The sequence below is a fragment of the Urocitellus parryii genome, chromosome 2, assembly GCF_045843805.1.
Source record: "Urocitellus parryii isolate mUroPar1 chromosome 2, mUroPar1.hap1, whole genome shotgun sequence".
NCBI classification, from domain to species: domain Eukaryota; kingdom Metazoa; phylum Chordata; class Mammalia; order Rodentia; family Sciuridae; genus Urocitellus; species Urocitellus parryii.
The window spans coordinates 17601936-17627633 of record NC_135532.1 but is presented as its reverse complement, the minus strand read 5'-3'; the positions used below and the strand labels follow the sequence as shown (position 1 = coordinate 17627633).

General features: G+C 37.0%; 1 protein-coding gene across 1 annotated transcript in view; it reads left to right on the top strand.

The window, feature by feature from the left end:
• The window catches only part of Gpc5 (glypican 5), a 719011-nt gene extending 693771 nt beyond the window's left edge, over positions 1–25240 (top strand). The window contains exon 8 of the mRNA XM_077795349.1: positions 25011–25240. Coding sequence (XP_077651475.1) covers positions 25011–25240 — 230 coding nt within the window. The remainder of the gene's footprint in view (positions 1–25010) is intronic.
• Positions 25241–25698: the final 458 nt, after the last annotated feature.

Genomic DNA, 25698 nt, shown 5'->3' with positions numbered 1-25698 from the left:
AAAACAATGTCCACAGTGGAGTGAAATCAACTTCAGGCTTAGTTTAAAAGAAGTATGCTCATTGCTGCTGTATGATCTCTTACCTTCCATGACTTTATTCCATTTATCCTATCATTCCGGTGAGAAATGGTCTGTTTATTGAGTGGGCTTTGCTCATGTTTTCTCCCAGGGTGTTGAGTGTGGGTTTTGGCATTCTCCCATGGAACCATCTCGGAGAAAGAGGTCGCTTCATTTTGTGTGCAGCTGCTGTCCTGCCTCATTGTGTCACTTACTGGGTCACAGGCAAATCATCTCCTCCGTTGGGAGATTTTGTTCCTTTTGACATTCATTCCTATATTTTTAAAATAAAAAGAACTTAAAAGACCACTATTACTAAATTTTACAAGTTTTATCATTTTCTATTACCTTTACAGTACAGTTTAGGATTTACATGTCTTCTCTTATTCCCACATAAACATAGCCTGTCTCCAAATCACCTTCCTATAATTACATGATAATTTTAGTAAATTAATAATAATGTTTGCATTTTTATGACTACATAAATATTTTCAGTTCAACATGCAGTGTTATGACTACATAAATATTTTCAGTGCAACATGCAGTGTCTTGTGTATACACTTGCTTGCTTCATTTTTTTCCTCTTTCATTCATTCAATGAACATATACTGAGCACCCTACCTTCTTTAAAGCCAGTCTTCTGGTAATGAGATTTAATACGAAGAAAGAAAAAAAAATCCTCTAAGGGGCTTGCATTTTATTGGGGAAGCAGGAGAACAAAGAATTTAAGAAGAAATGATCTGAAACTACTTTGCTTGTGTTCAAATACTGATATACATTTTTTTCATACTTAACAACTGTGTGACCTTAGCAAGTTACCCAACCTTTCCATAACTCAGTTTCTTCATCTATAAGTTAGAAATGCAAATCTAATTGCAGACATGTAATAAAGATAGGGAAGTAAATATAACTTTGGACAGTGGTGTTCAAATGCTCTGCCTAAAAACACAGACCACGTTTCTGTCTTTCCAAAATGTCAGGATTTATTGAATATCAATAAATTTGCAAGCTGTGTCAGTTTCATCAGCTTTACTTTACCAAGTAGTCCTGGTTTTAGTTGGAGTTGTGACCATGGCAAGTCCTTTATTCCATTCCAATCTTAATCACTATTGTCTTAACACTCAAGTCACTTCTCGCACTTAAAACAATTGTATTAGGTTGCAGAAGTTGGAAGGGAGTAGAGTGTCTACAGGAGTTAAAGTGTCCATGAAAAGAGTCAAAACAAATGCCAAGAGTCACTGTAGGTGGCCAGGTATGGGGTTAACCAGAATCCTGGAGATTTTGAAGTGAAGGGTCCTGAGCATACAGAAATGGGCAATGTCAATAGCCCATAATAAGCTGAGACAAGGGACAGTTCATTACCTTGGATATCTCCTGGGCAGAGACTGATGAATATACTGCAGCAGTTAATGTAAAGTAAAAATAGGTTGTTATGCCATCCCGCAGTCTGAGGTGTCTCTGCTTTTATGCATCTTGGATGAGGTGGTCCTACCATTGGTTGGTCTGGTGTGTCTGATAAACTCACAGGTGGCAATTTTTTATTAGCACAAATAAATCACTTATCAGTCTGTACCTTATGGTTGTGCTGGGCAGATGGAGGCTGTTTATTTGCATAAACAAGATGTTGAGCCATTCTCCCTTAGCATTTGTACTCAAAATGGAGTAACTCCGAGCAAGCTACTGCTCCATGCAGGCAGGAAATGATATAGAAGGAAAGCTTCAAAAAGTATGTCAGGAATGCTATGTTAAAAAGGAAAACACAAAACAAAACCATATAGGAGACAGGGAAGACAAGTTTGAAGATTATGATATTAAATTGAAAGGTCAAAGCTGGACATTTTTTCTATATCTTTTAATATATTCAGCCTCGTGTGTTTTCATTGTTTTCCTCAATTTCCTATTTTTATGGATTCCTGTCTTTATTTTTGATGACTGTCATTTCATATCTAGTTATATTTAAAATGGGATAGTAGAAGATCTCATTGGAATGTCTGTTTCCACGGACAGAGATCTTGGTTGCTCATATTCTGAAATTTTTTGTTGCGGACACTCTAATATCACTCTTTATGGGCCTTTTCAAGGTAGGGGAACAAGTCAGTTTCCTTGGAGAGAAATATTGCCATTTCCTCTTGTGGAGGAGGAGTACAACATTTTATCATTCGTTCTCATATATACAGTGTGAAAGGTGCTCGTGCTGGTGCTAAGAGGTGGGAAACCCAAACTTTCAAGAATGAAAGCTCTCTGAAATAGAAGCTAAAATTGACACTGCTAGCCAGAAAAGGACTAGGCCCTTGAACAAGTTCTTGCAAGTTTCAGAAATGGGGCCAACTAGGAGTTGGAAAAATGCCTACTAGACCCTGAGCTACATCCTCATCTTTTTTTATTTTTTATTTTGAGACAGCATCTCACTATGAGAAATAGAAAGTCTGATGGTCCGTTTTCAGAATACAGAATTGAGCTTTAAATGTAAAATTACTGAGGGTGTAAGAAAAACATCTAGAGGGCAAATAGAGAGCAGAGTGGTTACCAGCAGTTAACTCATACAATAGCTCAATGGCCTGTGGAAATGGCAGCTGATTCAAAAGCACTTGCACCTGAACAGACCTTGCAAGGGAGGTAGGGGAAGACACTGGACTGACCAATAAAGATAGAAATTTCTCTTTTAAGGAAGAGAAACTTGGTCCAGGAGCAGTGGTGCATGCCTGTAATCCTAATAGCTAGGGAGGTTGAGGCAGGAGGATCACAAATTCAAAGCCATTCTCATCAACTTAGTGAGGCACTAAGCAACTTAGGGAGACCTTGTCAAAATAAAAATTTAAAAAGGCCTGGGGATGTGGCTCAGTGTTTAAATGCCCCCTGGCTTCAATCCTTGGAACCTTGTCCCGCTCTGCCCAAAAGAAACTTGGATAAAGAAGTAAGAACTGCCTGTATGTCAAATTTTACTCAACCTAGTAAGGCCTTCCTGCCACAAGAGGACAAAGTGAGGTAGAGACTTAAAGGTACATTTTTTTAAATAATCCAATAGGAGACAGTAAAACCTAGGCAATGTCTGGGAAGATTGTCCACCCCATAGTACTCAGCCAATGAGGTACCAGAGGAGAGACCTTGCAAGCTAGGGGATAAAGTACTGATTGTAACTGCTCTGGGTAACTCTGACCACCACACACCTGATCTTGCAAGACCATCATTAAAGCCTTGATCCCAAGACACCTCATGTGTCCACGTCCATTCTTTGGTTTTGGGCAGGTGAGTGTTAAGGAGGCTGGTCAAGAACTTGTGATCCTCCTGTCTCAACCTCCCAAGTAACTCAGATTACAAGTATGGACCACCATACCCAGCTAATTAGGAAAATTTAAAGTAAAAAATAAGCATACGTTGTTTACATTGCGCCTGTATTGGCTATAAATTAGAGGGTGGGATCATTCAAAATAAGAAGAATTTTGGGATAGGAGCGCAGTCATTAATGTAAAGTAATTTCTGCTTCTAGATTGTTTGGGTTGGAAATAGGATCCAATTGTGCCTGATGATCAGCCTCTGGGGGCTTGAGCCCAAGTTTTGACATCAATCATCGATGTGGAATAGTGTTTTTTTGGTTTTGTTTTGTTTTGGTTTTGATGTGGAATAGTGTTTTTTTGGTTTTGTTTTGTTTTGGTTTTGATGTGGAATAGTGTTTTTTTGGTTTTGTTTTGTTTTGGTTTTGGTTTAGATTTGGCCTATAGCTATTAACTAATTCATTCTCCTTATCTTTTTTCTCCCTCATTTTGAGACTCTCATAATGACAATTTTTCTCTTATAAGAGGTATTATTATATAGATGAATAAAATAAAATTGTTAAATTTGGTACTTTGGGATTGATGCATTCTCTAGGGCAGATTTATTGAAATATAGAGATGGAAGGAAGTCCGATTTATCAGACAGAAGCTTCTTTCTCACCAACACCCTTCCCATTTTGAGCACTTCCCTCCCAATGCTCCCATGCCTTCTGTGTTGTTCCTGTTGGAATAGGCATATGGTAGGGATCTCAATGCCATTTTGCTTTGTGAATGAGGTGAAGCAGAACATCATGGTGGCCGGAGTATGTGGAGGTGGAGGCAGTTCATTGCACAGAGGTCAGGAAGCCAAGAGAGGATAGAAGAGACCAAAAACAACGTGAGAACTTCCAGGGCTCAGCCTTTGTGGCCAACTTTCTCCAGCAAGGACCCAACTCCTACAGCTTACACTAACTCCTAATAATACACTCAAACTATGAATTCCCCAATGGATTAATACACTGGTCAGGGCCCTCATGATCCAATCACTTCCCCAAGTCCCTACCTCTGTACACTATTGCTTTGGGACCAGGCCTTCAACACAGACTTTGGGCAACATTCCAAATCTAAACCATAACATGTTAACTATTTCTATTGGACTCCAGTTAACAGATACCCTATCTATCTCTTCTTTTTTTAATTTGCTCTTTTTAGATATACATGACAGTAGGGTGTATTTTGACATATTATACATAACATGGAGCATAACTTATTCTAATTAGGATCCCATTGTGGTGGTTGTATATGATGTGGATTTACACTAGTCATGTATTCATATATGAACATAGGAGAGTTATATCCAATTCATTTTACTCTTTCCCATTCCCACCCCCCCTTAACGTTTTTCCCCTTTGTCTAATCCAGTGATTTATTCTTCTCTCTCCACCCCCTTATTGTTTGTTAGCAACTGCATATGAGAAAAGACATTCGGCCTTTAGTTTTTTGAGATTGGATAATTTCACTTAGTATGATAGTCTCCAGTTCTATCCATTTATCAGCAAATACCATAATTTCATTCTTCTTTATGGCTGAGTAATATTCCATTGTGGTTATATATACCACATTTTATTTATCTATTCATCTGTCAAAGGGCACCCAGGTTGGTTCCATAACTTAGCTATTGTGAATTGAGGCTACATCACTGTAGTATGATGATTTTAAGTCCTTTGGATATATGTCCAGGAATAACTGGACCAAATGGTGGTTCCATTCTGTCTACATCTCTTGATATTACTCAAACACTTACACTCCTGCTAATAAGGTTTAGCTCCTTAAGATTCCTGGAGAAAAGTGCCAATATACATCCAAATTATCTCTCAGAACAATAGATTTTTACTGTCTTATTAGTATCCTCCAGTTATAAGAGAGAATAAACAGCAGTTAAAGAGAAGCATTGTATGAATCACATGATATTTGAAGATTGGGTATAAATGAGTTGGATTTTTGACCTTTAGCTGGTAGATATTTTCTTATCTTCTTGTTTTCCCAAGACTAATCTGTGCAGTGAAGCAGCACTTTCTTGTGTTGTGGCCAAGTGATTATCTTTCTGTAGAATCTCCAATCAATTCTGTGATCTCTAGCACCTTGGACCCTGTATGGGAGCTTGAGGAAAAAAATAACCCTTAGTGCACAGGAGGCCAGTACTGCTGGCATCCTTGAACTTGCCTGGTTTGCATGGGAAGATGGGAGGCAACAGTAACACTAAATAACTAATTGTAAATGATGACAAAATATTTTTTTTATGATCCAGTGATTGTACTATTTATTTGATGCATTTGCAATTGTTGATTAAATACAGAGATGCACATAAACAGAGACTTGATAGAAATAATTAGAGAAAGAAGTTTAATTACAGTAAATTAAGAGAAGAAAACACTGTGGAGCAGAAACAACAGATGGTCAAAGAAGAAAATGCTAATTTGAAACTATTGGAAACATTGAGAGGAAACTAAGAAATGAAGCACAGACACTAAACAATGCCTTCCATTCCTTTCACTGATTTTTAAATAATTATTAACATATCTCAGGAATATTTTCTTGTCTCTCCTTTTTTTAAAAAATAATCTTTTTTTAAACTCTAGAACCTCCCTAATTTTCTTATGCTTTCATTTTGGAGAATGTTTTCCAAATTAGAATATTTTCTTTCCCAATTATTCTTTTAGAATTTCAAGTATTTCAAATATCAATAGTATTTCTAGTATTTCTAGCTAATAGGTTAGAACTACTTTTCAATTGTTATTCATAGCATATCAGAATGTGTTAATTCAATAAAAATAAACCATCACAACTTAGTGGCAAATATCAGTATTACCAGGCACTAGACTACAGAACTTGTTTTCACACTGTATAAAGAATTAAGTTCTTTTAGAATGTTTGAAAAATATATTGTGGAGTAGTATTCACCAATTTCTCATGAACAAGGCAGTCATGAATATAATCCCTTCCCTTCCACATTTTCTCCTTGTTCATAAAAGATTAACTAATTTTTATATGAAGTGTGACCATTAAAAACTGAAGGTAAAAGAAATAACAATTTTAGTTTATGGTAGTGATTTTAGTTTAATAGCACAGATGAGCGTTTATACCTGACCTCTAAGCCACTCTGTTTCATGAAAGTTGGACTTGGTAAACTTGAAAGGTTTCTGCCTCTTGTGTTTAACACATGGAAACAATCATCATGTTAGCTACACCCCAGTAATTATAGCCAAACTTATTCCCACCCTATTGTGGAGATAAAGTAAATTCAATTTAACATCAGAGGTCAACCTTTCTTTCATTTTTTTTTTTTTTTAGCAGCCACAGAAAAGCCTTATCTTTAAAACTAGAGGTCTTTTATCAGCAGGATGATTTATAACTAGCTATTTAAGGAAATAATCTTGTTTTTCTATTCTATTTATTATAGTTTCCTTCCTTCACCTCATATGTTTACAAAAGGACACTGCCTCCATGGTCCAGGGCCTTAATTCTTCAGTCACCTTGATAGAAAGCCCAAGTTTTGAGTTATCAGCATGTGACATAAAAAGCTGAAATCTCATTGCTGTCTTTTTTCCCTAACCCTTGGATTCTTTAATAATTATGACCCTGGGTAGTGTAAAAATTAGGTTGAAAAGGTTTGTTGGAAACTAGCTTTTTATATTTAACAAAAGCTTGCTTTGTCATAGCATACTTGCAGTTTATTTAAAAAAAAAATCAAAGTTTGAAGGAGCAAAACTAAAGAGGCAGGCAACAATAAAACCTATTTTAGTGTGGGGGGGAAAAAAAAAGTTTTGTGAAGAGCATTTCAGTTTCAGATTGGCCTTACTGCTTAAAAAGCATTTTACATGAAACTCATAGGAGAATTCCAATTCCAAGAGTATGAATGGAAATAAACAAGCAAGGGAAAAAAATGTGTTAGTGAAGCAATTTATGTCATGTTTAAAAAAAAGTAAGCACCCAGGACACATACCACACACACACACCCCTAAGTTATTTATCTAATTCTTTGTAACAGCAGTATGAAAATTATGCTTTCATATTTGAAACAAAACACAATGCATAAATGAAAGGTTCTGATGACTTGAAATTTTTTAAAGAAAAATCTGATTTCTGAGAGAAAACATTCTGGGATATTTAAAAAAAAAAAAACTAATGAAAACTTTACATAATGTACTAGCCACGCCATCCGCATCAGGATTTTACTCATATCAGCAATGTTATTCTTAAATCAAGAACTTTCTCTTCTCTGAGAACAGTGGAGATAAACAAATGAAACTTTAGATTACTGTGTAGGATGTTTTCATGTCAGTTTTTCAATATGGCATCAAAAGTAGATTCATAGTAATATTTGGTAATAGTTAATGCTTCAGGAGGGTTCTAGGTTTGGTATTGATTAGACTTTTCATAAACTCTGTTCTGCAGTTGGTAATTGTACAGAAGAGAACTCACATGGCCGGCCTGAGGCTGCTATCCTGAGAGTGGCTGGCTCGCTGGTTTGTCCTTTGCCTGGCTTCTGGGAATTTAGATTTCACAAGAGTTCCCATCATTCCCAGAACTCATAACAGGGGCTCACTTTCCTAGACAATTGCACAAACAATGTGGCTTATGCTGAACTTCATTTCTAAATGTCTGGAAACTGGGTGCATGGTAGGTAGATGGTACCCACCTGATCTAGTCCCAATAAAAATTGATCAGGTGAGTTTTCCTTGAATATAATATTTCACACATACCATGATTCTGTGGCTAGGAGAATTTAGCACTTCCTGTGTGGCTGTTCTGAGAGAGGACTCTTAGGAGTTTGTGTCATGTTTCTTAGGGGCTTTGCACCCTGTCCTTTCTCTTTACTGATTTTGCTCTTCATCTTTTTGTTGTAAGAAATCAGAGGTATGGGCTGGGGATGTGGCTCAAGCGGTAGCGCGCTCACCTGGCATGCGTGCGGCCCGGGTTCAATCCTCAGCACCACATACACTGAAAACTAAACTAAACTAAAATAAATATTAAAATTCTCTCTCTACCAGCCAAGTGACAGCAGATACACGCGCCTGCAGGGATCGCGGCCCGGACCCACTAGGACAGGTCCGGTGGACAGCTGAGGGCAAGGCCCGTCCCCTCCCCCAGTGTCTGCAGGTAGGCGGGGGACTGTGAACAACAGCAGAGCGGCCCCAAAGCCTGCTGAGGGGCGGAGCCGGCCCCTCCCCTAGTGCCTGCAAGCAAGGCGAACCTGCAAGCCACGGGCGGGCGGGTCAGGCTCAGCAACCAGCCAAGAGACAGCAGATACACGCGCCTGCGGGGAACGCAGACCGGACCCACTAGGACAGGTCCGGTGGACAGCTGAGGGCAAGGCCCGTCCCCACCCCCAGTGTCTGCAGGTAGGCGGGGGACTGTGAACTACAGCAGAGCGGCCCCAAAGCCTGCTGAGGGGCGGAACCGGCCCCTCCCCCAGGGCCTGCAAGCGAGGCGAACCTGCAAGCCACAGGCGGGCGGGTCAGGCCCAGCAACCAGCCAAGTGACAGCAGATACACGCGCCTGCAGGGAACGCGGACCGGACCCACTAGGACAGGTCCGGCGGACAGCTGAGGGCTAGGCCCGTCCCCTCCCCCAGTGTCTGCAGGTAGGCGGGGGACTGTGAACAACAGCAGAGTGGCCCCAAAGCCTGCTGAGGGGCGGAACCGGCCCCTCCCCCAGTGCCTGCAAGCAAGGCGAACCTGCAAGCCACGGGCGGGCGGGTCAGGCCCAGCAACCAGCCAAGAGACAGCAGATACACGCGCCTGCAGGGATCGCAGCCCGGACCCACTTGGACAGGTCCGGCGGACGGCTGAGGGCTAGGCCCGTCCCCTCCCCCAGTGTCTGCAGGTAGGCGGGGGACTGTGAACAACAGCAGAGCGGGCCCAAAGCCTGCTGAGGGGCGGAACCGGCCCCTCCCCCAGAGCCTGAAACGAGGCGAACCTGCAACCCATCGGGAGGTTAGGCCCAGCAACCTACGGAGTGACACAGGTGCCCCTGGCGCCTGCTGAGTACGTGGACCTTTGACCGACCAGCAAAGCAGACCTAGGGCCTGCCAGCATGGTAGATGGTTCACACTAATTGGAGGAGGATCACAACCACTACCTGCCCTGCAAGAGTGATTTTCCAACTATACAAGAGCAATATAAATAAATAGAGGGAAAATATCAAAGACACAACAATTTCTCCAAGCAGAAAGAAACGCCAGTGGCATGAAACGACAAGGAAAGAAAGGACCACAGGCAATGCAGGTCAACTCAACTTTAGAAGAGGTAATAGCTGCAACAGATGGAATGTCAGATAGAGAGCTCAGGACATACATGCTTCAGATGATCTGGAGTCTCAAGGAAGACATGAGACAGCAAAATCAGACAATGAAAGATCACATCGACAAACAAATCCAGGAAGTAAAAGATCAATTTCACAGGGAGATAGAGGAAATAAAAAACAAACAAATAGAAATCCTAGAAATGCAGGAAACAATAAACCAACTTAAAAACTCAATTGAGAATACTACCAGCAGAGTGGATCACTTAGAAGATAGAACATCAGACAATGAAGACAGAGTATTTCAACTTGAAAAGAACATAGATAGCTCAGCAAGTCTACTAAGAAACCATGAGCAGAACATTCAAGAGCTATGGGATAATATCAAAAGACCAAATTTAAGAGTCATTGGGATACAGGAAGGCACAGAGCTCCAAACCAAAGGATTAAGCAATCTATTCAGTGAAATAATACAAGAAAACTTCTCAGACTTGAAGAATGAGACAGAATCCCAAATCCTAGAAGCCTACAGGACGCCGAATGTGCAAAATCATAAGAGATCCACACCTAGACACATTATAATGAAGATGTCCAACATACAGAATAAGGAGAGAATTTTAAAAGCTACAAGGGAAAGGAAGCAGATTACATTTAGGGGTAAACCAATCAGGATAACAGCTGATCTCTCAACACAGACTCTAAAAGCTAGAAGATCCTGGAATAACATATTTCAAACGCTTAAAGAAAATGGATTCCAACCAAGAATCGTGTATCCGGCGAAATTAAGCTTCAGGTTAGAAGATGAAATTAAAACCTTCCATGATAAACAAAAGTTAAAAGAATTGGCAGCTAGAAAACCATCTCTTCAAAAAATCCTTGGCAAAACATTACAGGAAGAGGAAATGGAAAATAACATTGATAACCAACAATGGGAGGTTGGACAGTAAAGGGGGGAAAGTAGTCAAAGAGGATAACAAATCAGGTTTAGTAACATCAATAAACAAATATGGATAGAAGAACAAACCATATCTCAATAATAACCCTAAATGTTAATGGCTTAAACTCACCAATTAAGAGACACAGGCTAGTAGAATGGATCACAAAACAAGACCCAACAATATGCTGTCTACAGGAGACGCATTTGATAGGAAAAGATGTACATAGACTGAAGGTGAAAGGTTAGGAAAAATCATATCACTCATATGGACCAAGGAAACAAGCAGGAGTGTCCATACTCATATCTAATAAAATAGATTTCAAGCCAAAGCTAATCAAAAGGGATAAAGAAGGACACTTCATACTGCTCAAGGGAACCATACACCAACAAGACATAACAATCATAAATATATATGCCCCAAATAACGGTGCAGCCGTGTTCATCAAGCAAACTCTTCTCAAGTTCAAGAGTCTAATAGACCACCATACAATAATCATGGGAGACTTCAACACACCTCTCTCACCACTGGACAGATCTTCCAAACAAAAGTTAAATAAGGAAACTATAGAACTCAATAACACAATTAACAACCTAGACTTAATTGACATATATAGACTATACCACCCAACATCAAGTTGCTACACTTTTTTCTCAGCAGCACATGGAACCTTCTCAAAAATAGACCATATACTATGTCACAGGGCAACTCTTAGACAATACAAAGAGGTAGAGATAATACCATGCATCTTGTCTGATCATAATGGAATGAAACTGAAAATCAATGATAAAAGAAGGAAAAATCAAGCATCACCTGGAGAATGAACAATAGGTTGCTGAGTGATCAATGGGTATTAGAAGACATCAAGGAGGAAATTAAAAAATTCCTAGAGTTAAATGAAAACACAGACACAACATATCGGAATCTTTGGGACACATTGAAAGCAGTTCTAAGAGGAAAATTCATTGCTTGGAGTTCATTCCTTAAAAAAAGAAAAAACCAACAAATAAATGATCTCATACTTCATCTCAAAATCCTAGAAAAAGAAGAGCAAAACAACAGCAAAAGAAGTAGAAGGCAAGAAATAATTAAAATCAGAGCTGAAATTAATGAAATTGAAACAAAAGAAACAATTGAAAAAATTGACAAAACTAAAAGCTGGTTCTTTGAAAAAATAAATAAAATTGACAGACCCTTAGCCATGCTCGCGAAGAGAAGAAGAGAGAGAACCCAAATTACTAGCATACGGGATGAAAAAGGCAATATCACAACAGACACTACAGAAATACAGAAGATAATCAGAAATTACTTTGAATCCTTATACTCCAATAAAATAGAAGATAGTGAAGGCATAGATAAATTCCTTGAGTCTTATGATCTGCCCAGATTGAGCCAGGAGGATATAGACAACCTAAACAGACCAATAACAATAGAGGAAATAGAAGAAACCATCAAAAGACTACCAACTAAGAAAATCCCAGGACCGGATGGGTATACAGCAGAGTTTTACAAAACCTTTAAAGAGGAACTAACACCAATACTTTTCAAGCTATTTCAGGAAATAGAAAAAGAGGGAGAACTTCCAAATTCATTCTACGAGGCCAACATCACCCTGATTCCGAAACCAGACAAAGACACTTCAAAGAAAGAAAACTACAGACCAATATCTCTAATGAACCTTGATGCAAAAATCCTCAATAAAATTCTGGCGAATCGGATTCAAATACATATCAAAAAAATTATACACCATGATCAAGTAGGATTCACCCCTGGTATGCAAGGTTGGTTCAATATACGGAAATCAATAAATGTTATCCACCACATCAATAGACTTAAAAATAAGAACCATATGATCATCTCGATAGATGCTGAAAAAGCTTTCGACAAAGTACAGCATCCCTTTATGTTCAAAACTCTAGAAATATTAGGGATAACTGGATCATACCTCAACATTGTAAAAGCAATCTATGATAAGCCACAGGCCAGCATCATTCTGAATGGAGAAAAATTGAAGGCATTCCCTCTAAGATCTGGTACAAGACAGGGATGCCCTCTCTCACCACTTCTGTTCAACATAGTCCTCGAAACACTGGCCAGAGCAATTAGGCAGACGAAAGAAATTAAAGGCATAAAAATAGGAAAAGAAGAACTTAAATTATCACTATTTGCAGATGATATGATTCTATACCTAGCAGACCCAAAAGGGTCTACAAAGAAGCTATTAGAGCTAATAAATGAATTCAGCAAAGTGGCAGGATATAAGATCAACACGCATAAATCAAAGGCATTCCTGTATATGAGCGACAAATCCTCTGAAACGGAAATGAGGACAACTACTCCATTCACAATATCCCCCCAAAAAATAAAATACTTGGGAATCAACCTAACAAAAGAGGTGAAAGATTTATACAATGAAAATTACAGAACCCTAAAGAAAGACATAGAAGAAGACCTTAGAAGATGGAAAAATATACCCTGCTCATGGATAGGCAGAACTAACATCATCAAAATGGCGATATTACCAAAAGTCCTATATAAGTTCAATGCAATGCCAATCAAAATCCCAACAGCATATCTTGTAGAAATCGATAAAAGAATCATGAAATTCATATGGAATAATAAAAGACCCAGAATAGCAAAAACAATACTAAGCAGGAAGTGTGAATCAGGCGGTATAGCGATACCAGACTTCAAACTATACTACAGAGCAATAGTAACAAAAACAGCATGGTACTGGTACCAAAACAGGCGGGTGGACCAATGGTACAGAATTGAGGACACAGTAACCAATCCACAAAACTACAACTATCTTATTTTTGATAAAGGGGCTAAAAGCATGCAATGGAGGAAAGATAGCATCTTCAACAAATGGTGCTGGGAAAACTGGAAATCCATTTGCACCAAAATGAATCTGAATCCCTATCTCTCGCCGTGCACAAAAGTTAACTCAAAATGGATCAAGGAGCTTGATATTAAATCAGAGACATGGCATCTGATAGAAGAAAAAGTTGGCTACGACCTACATGCTGTGGGGTCGGGCTCCAAATTCCTCAATAGGACACCCATAGCACTAGAGTTAACAAATAGAATCAACAAATGGGACTTACTCAAACTAAAAAGTTTTTTCTCAGCAAAAGAAACAATAAGAGAGATAAACAGGGAGCCTACATCCTGGGAACAAATCTTTACTCCACACACTTCAGATAGAGCCTAATAACCAGAATATACAAAGAACTCAAAAAATTAGACAATAAGATAACAAATAACCCAATCAATAAATGGGCCAAGGACCTGAACAGACACTTCTCAGAGGAGGACATACAATCAATCAACACGTACATGAAAAAATGCTCACCATCGCTAGCAGTCAGAGAAATGCAAATCAAAACTACCCTAAGATACCATCTCACTCCAGTAAGACTGGCAGCCATTAGGAAGTCAAACAACAATAAGTGCTGGAGAGGATGTGGGGAAAAGGGCACTCTTGTTCATTGCTGGTGGGACTGCAAATTGGTGCAGCCAATTTGGAAAGCAGTATGGAGATTTCTCGGAAAGCTGGGAATGGAACCACCATTCGACCCAGCTATTCCCCTTCTCGGTCTATTCCCTAAAGCCCTAACAAGAGCATGCTACAGGGACACTGCTACATCGATGTTCATAGCAGCTCAATTCACGATAGCAAGACTGTGGAACCAGCCTAGATGCCCTTCAATAGATGAATGGATAAAAAAATGTGGCATTTATATACTATGGAGTATTATTCTGCATTAAAAAATGACAAAATCATAGAATTTGGAGGAAAATGGATGGCATTAGAGCAGATTATGCTAGGTGAAGCTAGTCAATCTTTAAAAAACAAATACCAAATGACTCCTTTGATATAAGGGGAGTAAACAAGGACAGGGTAGGGACGAAGAGCTTGAGAAGAAGATTTACATTAAACAGGGATGAGAGGTGGGAGGGAAAGGGAGTGAGAAGGGAAATTGCATGGAAATGGAAGGCGATCCTCAGGGTTATACAAAATGTCATATAAGAGGAAAGGAGGGGCAAGACAAGATAATACAAATGGAAGAAATGATTTACAGTAGAAGGGGTAGAGAAAGAAAAGGGGAGGGGAGGGGAGGGGAGGGGAGGGGAGGGGGGATAGTAGAGAATAGGACAGACATCAGAATACATCAGACACTAGAAAGGCAATATGTCAATCAATGGAAGGGAAACTGATGTGATACAGCAATTTGTATACGGGGTAAAAGGGGGAGTTCATAATCCACGTGAATCAAACCGTGTAATATGATGTATTAAGAACTATGTAATGTTATGAACGACCAATAAAAAAAAAAATTCTCTCTCTAAAAAAAAAAAAAAAAAATCAGAGGTATGAATACTACTATCTAGTGAGTCCTATGAATCCTCCTAGCAAATCACCAAGTCTGGGCAGTCAATAATCTTAGAAAACTGTTTTGTCAATTTGCCCTTCCAGCTTTCCTACCTTTGCTACCTGACTGAGTCCTGTTAAAACACTGGTACTTGCTGACTTTGTGCCCTACTCCTAGATGACCCCTTACCCCATTGCCTAATGACTGAATTTTTCAGTGCTGGCATGGATGAGACCCCTTCTCAAATTATTTGTGACTTTCTCATTGTTGCCCAGCTTTCTGGAACATCCTGACTTTGGCTATCTATATTAGTTTGTTAGATGAATTCATGCCACGAATTAATGAATTTGATTTGTGTATGCATATTACCACTCTATTTGACTTTAAGCTATTTGAATGTGGAACATTATATTTGTTGTGACACCCATAGCTGCTTGTACTCTATGACTCATGTCTTTGACTTCAATGAATGTACAAATACCACATTAAATGATTTTGATAAGTCATTGAAGTAAATGTTGCTTCACAATATCTGTCTGATCTCTGGAACTCTACAGAAACTTGAATTATCTGAGGGGAAGTCTTAAACTAAACTATAGAATTTGAAAATTAAGCAATTTAGTGGTCTGTAAATGATTAGTGCAGTCTAATAACTTTGATTAATTGACCTGAAATAAAATACATGGACTTCTGCCAGTTTTCTGAATACATATAAAAGAAAACAAAAATTACTCTAGAGAATTGAATTATTATTTTTAAAATGTATATGAACATGTATGTACATGCCCCATAACAGCAAGTACTCTTAAGTTGGAAAAGCAATTCCTAAGGAAAATAAACTAATGCCAATCTTAAATTCTTCCCCAAAATGCCTTCATAAACTCTTTCCCAAAGGCTCAATTTCATGTTTTTCTTTTTCTTTCTTTCTTTTTTTTTAAAAATTTTGTTCCTGTTAACATTATTCAAATCCAACTGGTAACAATGGGGCTTTAGCTAAAGTTTAAGAATCTACTGTTTAGAATTTTTTTAAAGAAAAAAATTTAAAAGCCATCATTACATTTTAAGTCCATTTTTATTTAACTTTTGACATAATTGTCTTGGGAATATGTATGAGAAGAGCAATAAAGTATTCTGAAGGTATATCTCTGTGTTAAAATATTTCAGAGATGATTCTTTATGTAGTTATTTATTTAATTAAATATAAATTTACAATTCTAATACCATATTGTAAACTTCTCAATAACCACAGCAGACTAATCAAATATAATTTCTCTTCTTCTCCCTCTTAAAAATGGGGAACTACGGCAAAGTGTCAACCAAGATATAAACTGAAGTGGGATCTAGGATGGATATCAAGTGGTTTCTAATATGGAGAGGTAGCAAGTACATTCAGTTAGAGGACCCCAAAGACCCTGAACTTGGACCAGTAAACTTAAAAGTATAAATGATGGAAATTGTTGAAAGTCAATACATGGAGATGTTAGAAATCTAGGTCCTCTCCTCAGACTTGAGTAATCAGGCAAATATTTGCTTGCTTTTCTAGTGTCTTCCTTTTGCCCCTTTCTGAAATATACTGGTAGTGTAGTCCTCATATAGAAAGACTAAGAGACTCTGTATCACAGTACGAGACCATGTAGGGATGGAGGGTGAAAGCAAATCTACTACTTGGACTGTGAGTTGAGCATGTACTCAGCTTCTTGTGTATAATTTAGCAACCATATTCATTGGCTTTTCGAGGTTCTAAAAGTTACTCTTTAACTTTTCAGAAACTTAGAAAAATAAAATGTGAAAAACATGATGTAAGTAATAGAGATATTTTAAATAGTTATCCTCCATACACTGTTGACAATTTTGCTATGTTGTCTAGACTGACCTTAAACTTGAGATCTTCCTTTCTCAACCTCTTAAATGGCTAGAATTATGTGTCACCATCCTGGCTTGATAAGATTTTTAATAATAATATATTTGTCTACAGGAGAAAAAATAAAAGTCATATTAGAACTATGTTGATCATTGATTTCAAAGCAGATGTGGTCTAATATGAAAAATCTAGAGCAAAGTTAGCTTTGCAAGTCATATGGATTGGATTAATATCTCTATTACTCTTAACTACAAAGTAAAAATTAAAAAGTTGAATTACAGGAGAACATATTTTATTAAACAAATTATAGAAACCCTAGGAGTATATTTTTAGAGGTATTTTGGAGCTATAAGGCAATTTGTAATTTTTAAAAATTTAAAAATAAATATGGTCAAATTGTATGTAATATTTGTCATCTACCAATTAATTTAGAGAATATCAGTGTAGTATACAATAAAGAAATACAAATTTAAAATTTCAACACAAATGATTTTAGAGTAATTTTATATGATTTTCTTACTTTTTGATATCACCATATGTACTTCTTGACTTTAGTTAAATTTTAATATTGAGATTTCTATAATCTTTGATTATCTTTTCCTTATTTTTCTTTCACAGTATTTCAAAACCAGAAATAACTTCTCTGTGCTAATTAGTGTTCTACTAAGTCAGTTACCTTTCCAAGAATGTAGAAAATCCATGAGATATAGCTTGAGTATCAGTAATAATATAAAATAAACATAAGTAACATTTTACATAGAAATATGATCAATTATACTTTTACTTGAGAGCAAGGACTGGTTTAATTATCCTATTTTCTCAGAGGCTGGTACAATGATTGGCACATAGCAGATTCTCAAAATTTCACTAATTAATGAAAAAAAATATAGACTTAGCATAAAATTAGAAATTATAAAATCATAATTGGTGATCATATAATTTATTCTTTTTCATAAGTGAAATCTTCAATAAATGAAAAAAACCCAGAAAACTTGCTGCCTCCCAGTTAATCATGGAAATGTAAAGTCTCTTTCAATGAAATGCCCAAGAGTTGGAATTTGCTATTTCTGTAACTTTGGATAAGTTAATTATTCTTTCCAAATATCAGTTTCCTTAGGGTAAAGTTGGTAATATCACTGTATACCTTGTAAGATTTTCCAGAGGATTATATAAAGGATTTAACACAGACCCTTATTATACAAGAGATGAGACTTTAGTTAGAATTATGCACAATTTAATGTTTTGCCACTCTTCAAAGAGGTTAACTCATGAGAAATCCATTTCCCCTTTTATTTCCATGCTTCTCCATAGTACATTTTACCTCTTTGCCAGCAAAGAAAATTCCAAGGGTGAGATAATAATTTATATGACCATTAAATGTGTCTTCCAGTGCTCCCTATTCAATATAGTCAACAAAAATGCTAATTAGTACTAATTGTTTGGCGAACACTTGGTGGTCCATTAATAGATGCAGAGACCCCTAAACATCCCTCTGAAATTAATTTCCCCTGAGATAAATTTAGCCCTCTCATTAAGAGGTAAAATGTTTTGAATTCAACTAGCCTTGATCTCTTATTTTAACTATGTGTAGGAACATATAGATCCAGATATATATGTATTCTAAGATTTGCCTGATTTATTAAGCAACAACAACAAAACAGAATGCAAAGCAGAAATTCCCCAAGAGTAGACTCCCGCCATCTACCTTGTTCATGATGAGATAAATGGAGTTTCATGTGAGTAGCTTATGATTCAAAAGTATTTTGGCAGAATCTCATGTGGCAGTAAGTATTGGCTTACATTTGCCAATTTTCTTTATTAATTGCAGAAAGAAAAATAACAGACACTTTTTTTACGAGTATGATATGTTTTAGCAGTATTATTGGCAAGTCCATATAGCCAAATTTAACATAAACACAATATCTGTGAAAAATGTGGAAGTCTTTATGCTTTCTTCAATTACACATTTAATGTGGTCTGTTTAAATTAGAAAAGGCACATCCTACATGATATGATCTGTTTAGTAAGAGAAAAAAGTGCATATATATTTGTGTGTGCATACCCATGGAGCAGTTCTGTGTAACACATCAAATTCAAACTGTTTTCTTCTTTAAATTTTAGTTTATAGACAGTCTGGCTACTAATATTGTTAGGATATTTTCATTGCCCATTTCTCCTAAACATCATAGCATCTCCGCATCCTCACAGTCAACTGAGGGAATGTCACAATGTCTGATGAAATCTAGCCAGGATCACTAGTATTTCTCAGGAGTTGGCAGGTTGTCTGTTATCATTCACTGATGGAAATTCTCAAATACATCAGATCTCCTACTAGTCTTCTTGACAGATAAATTCTTGTTTTAAACTGTATAATCTTCCTCCAAAAGAGAGTGTTAAGGTAGCTAAAAAAAAAAAAAAAAAAAAAAAGTTCAAGCAGATTTTTGGAAATTTATCATGAATTTTTCAGCCTGAAATATAGTACAAAACACTTCAGTGGGTGTAAAAATGTTTTTGAGGTAGACGTTTCCTATGGTTACTGGAGTTAATCTTATTAAACAGATCATATTATGTAGGATGTCCCTTTCCTATTCTAAACTGACCATATTAAATGTGTAATTGAAGCAGTTATCAAAACTTCCACATTTTTTCAGCCATTCAAGCAAGAACATTGAAGCTGTTTTCAAGAGAATCTTCAACTTGACCTGAAGAACTTCTTAGGATATATGAATAGTGCTCTTTCAAAAATTGCTTGAACTAAATTGAGCATTTCTATCATATCTAAATGTCAGCTACTCTTTGTAGCTGCCATGCAATCTTTCAGGGCTGTCTATCTCTGCATTATTGCTTTATTGCCACTCTGGCTACAAAATGCTTTTGCACTTGGTCATCATCTCATTTTAGGAAAACGGAAGAACAATGCCTATGGCATCCACATTAGAAAAGCATCTTTAAATGGCAAACTTGCCTTATAGCAACAAATTTAATTATGAGATTGGATGAATGGAAGAGAAAACCCATTGCTGTCACCAAGCCAAGCATCACATTTTACTATAAAACAAAGTTTGTAGTAATTAAAGAGGCATTGTCATTTACTGTAGTTTGCAGCAATTCATCCTTCCCAAAGAAAGCATTTGAAGCATTCACGTGTTAGAAGCTAACAATGCAAACATTTGTCCATCTGATGGGACTGACTTTTGATAATTTACACAGTGGCTGAGAATCCAGACTATGTTTTTAAATGGGGACAAAGAAACTATTGGGGAGAAGTTCTCTGTCTTCCATGGGATCTTTGGGTCTACCAATTAGACTGACATATGACAAATCACCAGGAGAAAAGCATGCTGTTTTATTAATTTTTACATGAACTTGGTGACCCTCACAGGAGAATGAAGACCCAAAAAAGTGGCAAAAGCAGAAAATGTATACATCTTTTGGACCAATAATAAATTTGTGAAGGGGATTAAACTAAGGGCAATAAATAGTGGATTTTTCATGAGGAAGTATATGGGGAAGGGGGAGTATAAAAGTGGTGGAAGATAAGGTTAGTTTTCATGTACAGATCCATGGAAATGGCAATTCCCAGTCTTGGTGATGAGGGATATTTTCTCATCCTGAGATAAATTTAGCCCTCTCATTAAGAGGTAAAATGTTTTGAATTCAACTAGCCTTGATCTCCCATTTTAACTGTGTGTAGGAACATATAGATCCAGACATATACGTATGTCTGGATCTATATGTTAGGGGGTTCTTTATTCAAAGAAATTTTTATGACTTGCTCCCAGTAGAAGACAGGTTATATCCCTTTCTTTATTTGCTATTTCTTAAGAGCCTTTAGCTCAAAATAATCAATAAGCTTGATTGGCACACTTTGGGATAGCTTAGCCTTAACTTCTTCAGTACCAAAAAAAAAAAAAAAAAAAAAAACAATTTGAGATCACATAACCTAGCAGAAAGAGATTAATAAATCCATGAAGATAAAAAAGCAAATGTAGGGGCTGAGGTTGTGGCTCATGCTTACCTCGCATGCGTGAGGCACTGGGTTCGATCCTCAGCACCACATAAAAATAAATAAAATAAAAATATCTGTCCATCTACAACCATATATATGCATATATACATTTGTACATATATATGTATATGTATGAGAGAGAGAGAGCAAGAGTGCAAATGCAGGGAACATTGAAAAAAATTCCTTAAAGAAGTCTTTAAATATATCTTAGGCTTTTGGAATAGATAAACCTAGTCATTCCATAAACAACCAAACACGTTGGCTGAGAAAAGAGAGATTTTAAAATCATTTTCCTTTCTGAGCTTCCAACTCTTAATAAGACTATACTTTTATTGTCTCTAAAGTCTTCATGTTCCTGCTATAGCTTTGTGCCTTTTAATACATAATTAAAAATAAATTTGGAAATTTTTACTTTTTATTTACCAAAACACACCTACATTGACTGTGGGTTACTGATGACTAATATTGCATTTAATGGCAAAGCATCTTGAAAAATAGAACTAATTTTGTCAACCATCATTTTTAAGTATTTAAATATTAAATATAACTTAATTTAATAATTTACCTGATTACCCAGGTAAAAACTGTATGTTTACAGGGATATGTTTTTTCTTGATCTTCATATCCCATTTTTACATGTTAATTTTATGGTTTTCCTATCCACACTCACCATAGTTTCTGGCTTAGTTGAATTTTGTACTTGTCTGTATGATGGTGTTTGATTCAGAGCAGTGGCCCAAATAATCCTTTTTCTTTTCCTTCCAAAAATAAGATTGACTGATTAACTTAGCAAATGGAGAGTTACATCTTACTTTACTAGGAAAGATAATTTTCCTGTCTTCATTGGAAGTCCTAACTTAATTCTCTGGCTAAGCCCCTAAGGATAATGTCCTATGTTTCTGCTATTCACAATTTGTTCTTGCTTTTCTTCATATATTCTTTTGCTCTCATTTTTCTCATTGCTTTATTAAAAATCTTTATTCCTTGTACTTATTTTCCCAAAGCCTCAAGCCCTTTTATTCTACTATCACTGACCTAACAATGATAGCCCCTGATATTTTTAATTGTACTTGAAGTTAAAATGCTGCTGACACTGATTTAAATAAGAGAAAGAGAGAAGCCTGGTGTGGTGGTGCATACCTGTAATCCCAGCAGCTGGAGAGGCTGAGGCAGGAGGATTGAGAATTCAAAGCCAGCCTCAGCAAAAGCAGGGCAATAAGCAACTCAGTGAGACCCTGTCTCTAAATAAAATACAAAATAGGACGGGGATGTGTCTCAGTGATTGAGTTCCCCTGAATTCAATCCCTGGTACCCCCAACTCCATCCTACCCCACCTCCACCCCTCCAAAAAAAATACAATAGAAGTTCAAGGCAGGAGGATCACAAGTTTGAGGTCAGCCTCAGGAACTTAGGCCCTACTTAACTTAGTGGGACTCTGTCTCAAAATAAAAAATAAAAAGAGCTGGAGATGTGGCTTAGTGGTAAAGAACCCCTGTGTTTAATCCCCAGTAGGAGAAAAAAAATGGAGGAAGAAAGGATATTTTAAAGAAGACTATTATAGTAATAACATTTTATAACATGTGACATAAATCTATTTAAATAATCTACATGGAAATTTAATTTTATACCCTCTGCATGAAGTACAATATCATGAAATAGAAATGTCTATATGTCCCAGTAGAAAAAAATAGAGGAATATATGTGTTGAAACAATGAAATTCTGGAACTGAAACTGAATTTGCCCGACTTTGAGTTAACGTTTCAATGTTAAAGTTGTTTGAATAATTACATGTTATTTTAATATGAATTTCTAAGATAATTATTTTAATGGAGGTTCAATTTTGTTTCTTTTTTTACCATTTACTTTTTGAAGCCATTATTTACATTTTTGAAGATTAGACATCTTTTAGTTTTAGCTTAATGTATATAATTATATTTAAATTAATTATGAAGTATCTCTTGTTGATTTAACTTCATAATTATTAAGTGTTTATGATAAAAGTAGCACAATGTCAAATGTCTTAAAATTGTTCAATAGGGCTCCATATGTTCCTCACATGTATGTATTACTTTCTTGCCTGGATTACTTCTGCTCTTACCATTTCTTTTAAATCATTGAGCTTGAATTTCTTTATGCTCATCATCTTATGTATCTCATCATGCAATCAGAGTTGTATAAATAACATTCTTTAGTTAATGTAAGTTACCAAGACATTTTCAGTGCTCTGATTGATCATCACAGTATTGATAGAAACAGTCACACCTGGTATCTTGAAGGATAACCTAGGGAAGTTGACATATTCTGAAGTCTCTCTTCTTGAGTTTTTATATGAGCTCAGATAACAGTAAAAAGCACTTTAGATTTTGCTTACTCTTTTGTTCACAACAACTGGGTAAAAATTAAGGGTATTGTCTTCAAGTTTTCTATATTAGCATTAAAGGAAAATTCTTGATTATATGATTTTTCTAAGAATGTGCACATTTGACACAACCATATTTTTTATGGTTGTATTTTAAAACTCCATTATTTTTTTAACATCTTTAATCAGATATATTTCACAAAGCTTACATTTTTTTCATTGAAGTTGTGTTTTTCAATGTTTTTTAGTACAGTCAAAAAGTTCTGACATCATTACCACAATAAAGTTTAGAATGTTGTTATCACCCACAAATGAAATACACATTCATGAGCAATTGCTGTCCACCCATCACCCTACCCCCAGGACTAGGCAGCACAAATCTTTCTTTCTTTGTAGATTTGTATATTCTCGATATTTCTATAAATGGAATCATACAATAAATGGTCTTTATGTCTAGCTTCTTTCATTTAACAATGTTTTAAAGATCCATTCATATTGTAGCATATATTTGTACTTCATGCTTATGACTGAATAATACCCTATTTTATGACACATTTTGTTTATCCATTTATTATTCTGTTGACATATAGTTTGCTTGTCTCTTGAGTAATACTCCTATGAGTATTCTTAGGGTTTTTAAATGCATATTCATGTTTTTATTTCTCTTGGTTATGTAGTTAGAAGTGGAGGTCATATTACAACTATGTTTGATCTTTTGAGCAATTACCAGACTGCTTTACATAGCAGCTGCACCATTTTTTTTTATTACCATCAGCAGCATATGAGGTTTTCAATTTCTCCACCACCTCACCAGCACATGGATCTTTTCTGTTCAAGCCATCCTACTTTGCCTGAAGTTGTATCTCAATGTGATTATGATTTGCATTTTTCTGGTTGCTAATGAAGTTAAATATATTTTCCTTTGCTTTTGGGCTATCTGTTTATCTTACTGAAGAAATATCCACTCATAGTATTTGCTTATTTTTAAAAATGGGATTATTTACTTTTGTTTTATTGAGTTGTTAGAGTTTTTATATATCCTAAACATAAACTTATTGTGATATAAGTGATTTGCAAAATTTCTGTCATTGTATGGGTTAAGTTTGCATTATCTTGATGGTGTTATTTGAAATGCAAAAATTTTTAATTATATTTTAAAATTTTTTGGTTGTGCTTTTGATTTCCTATTTAAGAAACCATTACCCAAAGTCATAAAAATGTATGCTATGTTTTCTTCTACAAATATTATTGTTTTAATACTTATTAGTATTATAGGTCTTTGTTCCATTTAAAAAAAAATGTTCATATATGGTATGAGATAGGAATCCAATTTTATACCTTTACATGTGACTATATAGTTCTCAGAGAATTATCAATTGATAAGAGTATTTATCTACTAGTTAATTATCTTGGTATCTTGTTGAAAAATCATTGAATATTTCTACAAAAAATAATGAAGTGCTCTACACTTGCTTCTCAACCAACATGTAATGTTGAGAATGTAATGATATTAAATGTTATCTATAGAAGAATATAATTCAATATACTGACAAAATAATTTTCTCCTTTTAGCTATATTCAATCTAAATCCTATGCCTGGCATTCAGCTATAGAACAGGTAATTTCAGGCTGCTGTTTGCCTGTGTCTCGCAGACAAATGACTCAGGCTCAGTGCTAAAGAACCCGCGGAAACTGCTTCTTGGAGCCTGCTCCTATCAGAACATACACCGAGCCCGGTGTGGCCGAATTCCGGCTCCCGGAACTGCTCTGGCCCAGGGCTAAAGAACCCACGGAAACTGCTTCTCCGTCTGGGTCCTGCTGAATACTGTGGAGGTAAATACCAACCCAGCCTTCATAGGCAGTGGCAACAGGATTGAGAAGGGGCTTGTGAGGGCCGGTCAGGACTCACCTGTTGCTGTGGTCAACAGGCAAAGGGAACGGAAGACTGCCATTTGCATAGGATACCAATATGGCAGAGATCTGATGTCATCAGAAAGCGGCGGAGGAGATAACTTCATCAATACCAGCGGCGACAGAAAAGGCCCAGCAACCCACGGGAGTGGTATCACGTCACCCCAACTGGAGTAGGGGCCGAGCAGAGCTGCCACCCGGGCCCACAAGGTAGGCAGACCTGGGACCAACGGGCGGAACAGGCCCAGCGGCCTGCCGGCTTGGTAGTCACGTCACCCCAATTGGAGTAGGGGCAGAGCAGAGCCACCACCTGCGCCTGCAAGGTAGGCAGACCTGTGACCGACCAGCAGAACAGGCCCAGCGGTCCACGGGCATGGTAGACACGTCACACCAATTGGAGGAGGCACAGAGCAGAGCCGCCCATGCCTGCAAGGTAGGCAGACCTGCAACTGACCGGCAGAACAGGGCAAGGGGTCTGTGGGCGTGGTAGACACGTCACACCAATTGGAGGAGGGGCAGAGCAGAGCCGCTGCCCTCGCCTGCAAGGTAGGCAGACCTGTGACCGACTGGCAGAACAGACTCAGCGGCCTGTCAGTGTGGTAGACATATCACCCCAATTGGAGGAGGAGCACAGC